Source organism: Sarcophilus harrisii, chromosome 3, assembly GCF_902635505.1.
Source record: "Sarcophilus harrisii chromosome 3, mSarHar1.11, whole genome shotgun sequence".
In the NCBI taxonomy this organism is placed as follows: Eukaryota; Metazoa; Chordata; class Mammalia; order Dasyuromorphia; family Dasyuridae; genus Sarcophilus; species Sarcophilus harrisii.
Window position 1 is genome coordinate 532,993,860 of NC_045428.1, and position 4,012 is coordinate 532,997,871.

General features: G+C 34.7%; 1 protein-coding gene across 1 annotated transcript; it reads left to right on the forward strand.

Moving 5' to 3' along the window:
• Positions 1 to 3,067: 3,067 nt before the first annotated feature.
• On the forward strand, positions 3,068 to 4,012 carry LOC100925692 (olfactory receptor 52R1-like). Its single transcript, XM_031957259.1, has one exon. The coding sequence runs from the start codon at positions 3,068 to 3,070 to the stop codon at positions 4,010 to 4,012; it is 945 nt and encodes a 314-aa protein (XP_031813119.1).

Here is a 4,012-nt window from a genome sequence, read left to right on the forward strand (position 1 = left end):
TGATTGGTAACATGTAATTCAATACACAAATTTTTGACTATTCTCATTTCAGAATTAATTTGTTCATCATTCTTTCTTTTTTGAATTATGATTGAGATTGAATAGTAAAAGGACGAAAACTGATGCTTCAGACTCTACAGTATTACTCAAGGAGAGCCATTCCAAGGTAGTTCCACAGCTTTAGTTAAGCAGCATGATTTTGGAACTTTGGCAAAGCAAGTTCCGATATAAGAAAGGAAAAGATGTAATATTCAAGTAATCAATAATATAAATGCATACCCTTCTTTGCAAACTTTAAGGCATTATATAAATGTTGTTAATTCTTCTTTTTCTTCTTCTCTTTCTCCCCCTAGCCTCCGTCTCTCCCCCTCCTGTTCTTCTTCATTTTCTTACTCTTCCTCCTCCTCTTTCTCCTCCTCTTCCTCACACTCCAGTACCACCACCTTTACTACCACAATAACCATGTCCTTGTTAAAAATAAAGTGCTAAATTGACAATATTGCAGAGGCAAGTTTGTTTTTCCCTCCCTACATTTATCTCAGGAGCTGAAAAAAGAGGAATTTAGGGAAAATCATAAGGCTAGATGAAGTATAAATAATCCTGTAAGGTTCAAGAAAAGAATCTGTGTCAGAGTCATAGGGAAAAGCTAAACTATTACAAGTAATATATGGTAGGTAAAAATCCAAAAGACACAGGAAATCTTCATCTGATCATAAGAGATACTTGTTAGGGTATGACTAAAAGGACATAGATTATGATTCCTGGGGAACTATATGAAAAAAGGATTTTTTTGAAGAGATAAACATGTCAAATTTGGCCTCCAAAGATTGATCCTAGGATTGATTCTACTGCAAAATTTTGTCAAGAAACTAGGAGAAGGCAGAACTGTATTTGAGTAACCCCCTTGTTATTTGATTATGAAAACTTTCAGGAAATAAACTGCATTTCCCAGAAAAGAGACTTAATCTCAGTTTCCTCATGCATGAAATGGTGATAACAATCCATTCTCAGCTTTACAATCTTTTCCACACAGATTCTATAAAAATTCAATAGAGAAACAAAAGGAATAAGCACTGAAACATAGTTTTGGTAATTATAACACTCTACTACTTGGCAAATATGTTAGAGAGAGGATTTTTGCTCAAATATGCATTGTTCTATATGAACTCTGGGGTACCCTGAGATGTTTCAATTTTGAAATATTGATTCTCTGATTTTTTTTGGGGGGATAATGGGAATTTATTTTAGGAAACTTCCAATGAGAAAAGTCCCTCTAAAAAATCTGATCGATACCCAATGTACATTTTATAGTCTTAAATTGCAGCATGGTGTTTTTGAGACTTGGATTTATCAAACTTGTCACCAATTTCTGCCTCTGACATATGCTGCCTAGTTAATTCTGAGCAAATCACTTAAACTCTCTGAGTTTTAGAAAATTTTCTATGATTCAAAGTTTATTGTTAGACAATATAGTTGTTGATCACAGAAATAAAGGATTCATGAGTGTGTTCATCTAACTCAAAGAAGCCAGCCAATGGGCAGAACTGATGGTACTTTGAAAGAAAGGAATGCTGAGTCTTTTGTCTTGATGTAATGGGGGAAAATTGGATTTGTAGTCAGAAGGTTGGATTTGAATCTGATCTGTTTGACTTGTTAATTTTGTGATTTTAAACTTTCTGGTTTCAGTTTACTCATCTAGAAAATGAGAACTTTGGATAGATGTTATCCAAAATCTCTTCAAACTCCATGATAATAGAATTATAGCAAAGTGTTCAGTAATTTTGATTATAGAAGTATATCCTCCCCAAAAAAATTATTAGTAAAGTCAAGTATCTTATCTCTCTCAAATTGCCTCCAAATACTTCCATACCACACTTACACAAGAACTTTTATGGAATTGTTTTTCAGAGGACAAAACGAGTAGGAACTTTCAAATAGGAGAATTTAGAACTTCTATTGGGGAGAAATAACTTTCTTAAGATTGACCCATGAAAAAATGGAATGAGCTTCTTAGGAGGGTATGTTTTCTGTCATAAAGATGTTTAGAGAAAGAGTACATGACCAGTTGTTGCTTATATTGTAGTAGGGATTACTTTAGGATTCCCTTTGAATACTAATTCAATTGAATATTGAATAAATGAACATTTTGAATATATTGAATATTGAATAAAATATTAAATATATTTTGAATATATTGAATTGAATGAAATTCAATTTTGAATTTATGAATATTGAATAAAATGGCCACTTGATTCCCTTTGAAGTCTAAAAATCAGTGATTCTTGAGAAAAAACATTCTTGAGATAGACAAGATCTCTTTCTAGAAGAAAAAGTACATTCGAGTCAGATTTTACTAATATGAATTTATGAGAAAGAACCTGTGAGAAAAAGTCAACAAGAAATTTGGAGATACAAAGAACATAGCTTGCAGAGCCAAGGAATAAATCATACTGTATCATTTTCTTTTCCTTTTCTACTATGCATTATCCCTTCAGCCAGCTCACTGAGTCTTATTAGAACAATGCACAAGAACCAACCAAGCAAAGCTGATTTTTTTTTTTTTTTTTTGTCAAAGGGAAGAAAAATAAAGTCTTTGACAAAAATCTTCTCTAATGAGTTGGGTCTAGAAAAGAGAATGGTCTAACTTTGCAGTGACATTTGATGACAGTATTTTATGTTTCTTTTTGAATATTAATTTTCAAAATGAAATAACTAAACAAAAAAAATTTCAGCAACAGCTAAATATCTATTAAATGATGTATATAGGTTGGTCATTGTTATATAGTCTAATAGGCAGAATTTCCTTTTTATTTCCTATATCTTTCAAAATTATTTTAATGGAAAAAGAACTTTGTATTAAAATAGGTGAATTTACTCTCCAGAACATTCAATTTTCTTATTACCCTATTCAATTTGTATGACTTCAATTTATTCATGTTTCATATAATTTTATCACTTTCTCAAAGTATAATAAATGTTCATTTTGTTTGTTTGTTTGATTAGAATTTTTTTTTCCTATAGGGAGACAGTTCCTTTGCCAAGCATGACATGCAGAAAGGATCCCATCATGTTAACATCTGGGAACAACTCTTCCCATCCTCCTTTTTTCATCCTGCTTGGAATTCCAGGGTTGGAAAAAGCCCAGTTTTGGATTGCCTTCCCATTTTGTGCCATGTATGCTATGGCCCTGGTGGGAAATATCACCATTCTTCATGTGATCCGTACTGACCACACCCTCCATGAGCCCATGTACCTCTTCCTGGCCATGCTGGCTTTTAGTGACTTAGTTCTGTCCTCTTCCACTCTTCCCAAGATGCTGGGAATTTTCTGGTTTGATTCTTGTGAGATTGAGTATCATGCCTGCCTTACACAGGTTTTCTTCATTCATACTTTCTCTTCTGTGGAGTCAGGGATTCTGATGGCAATGGCCCTGGATCGTTATGTGGCCATCTGCTTTCCATTACACCATTCAACTATTTTATCTACCTCAGCAGTAACTAAACTAGGTATAGCAGTGATGGTAAGAGGTGTGTTGTGGGTGAGCCCCTTTTGTTTTATGGTCACCTGGAAGCCCTTTTGCTCTAATAGAATCATCCCCCAGTCATACTGTGAGCATATGGCTATCCTGAAACTTGTATGTGCAGACACCAGAGCAAACCGTATATATGGGCTTGTTGTGGCTTTCTCTGTGGGTGGCTTTGACATCATAATCATTGCTGTATCCTATATCATGATTCTACAGACTGTATTACGGCTGCCATCAGGGGATGCCCGACTCAAGGCATTTGGCACATGTGCTTCACATATCTGTGTTATCCTGGCCTTGTATATACCTGCCCTCTTCACTTTTCTTTCCCATCGTTTTGGGCATCATGTACCCCGAGCAGTCCATGTAATGTTGGCTAATATCTACCTCCTGGTTCCTCCAATGCTGAATCCCATCATCTATGGGGTGAAAACCAAACAGATTCGGGATAGAGTAGTAAATACATTTTGCCAGAAGGTTCCCTGA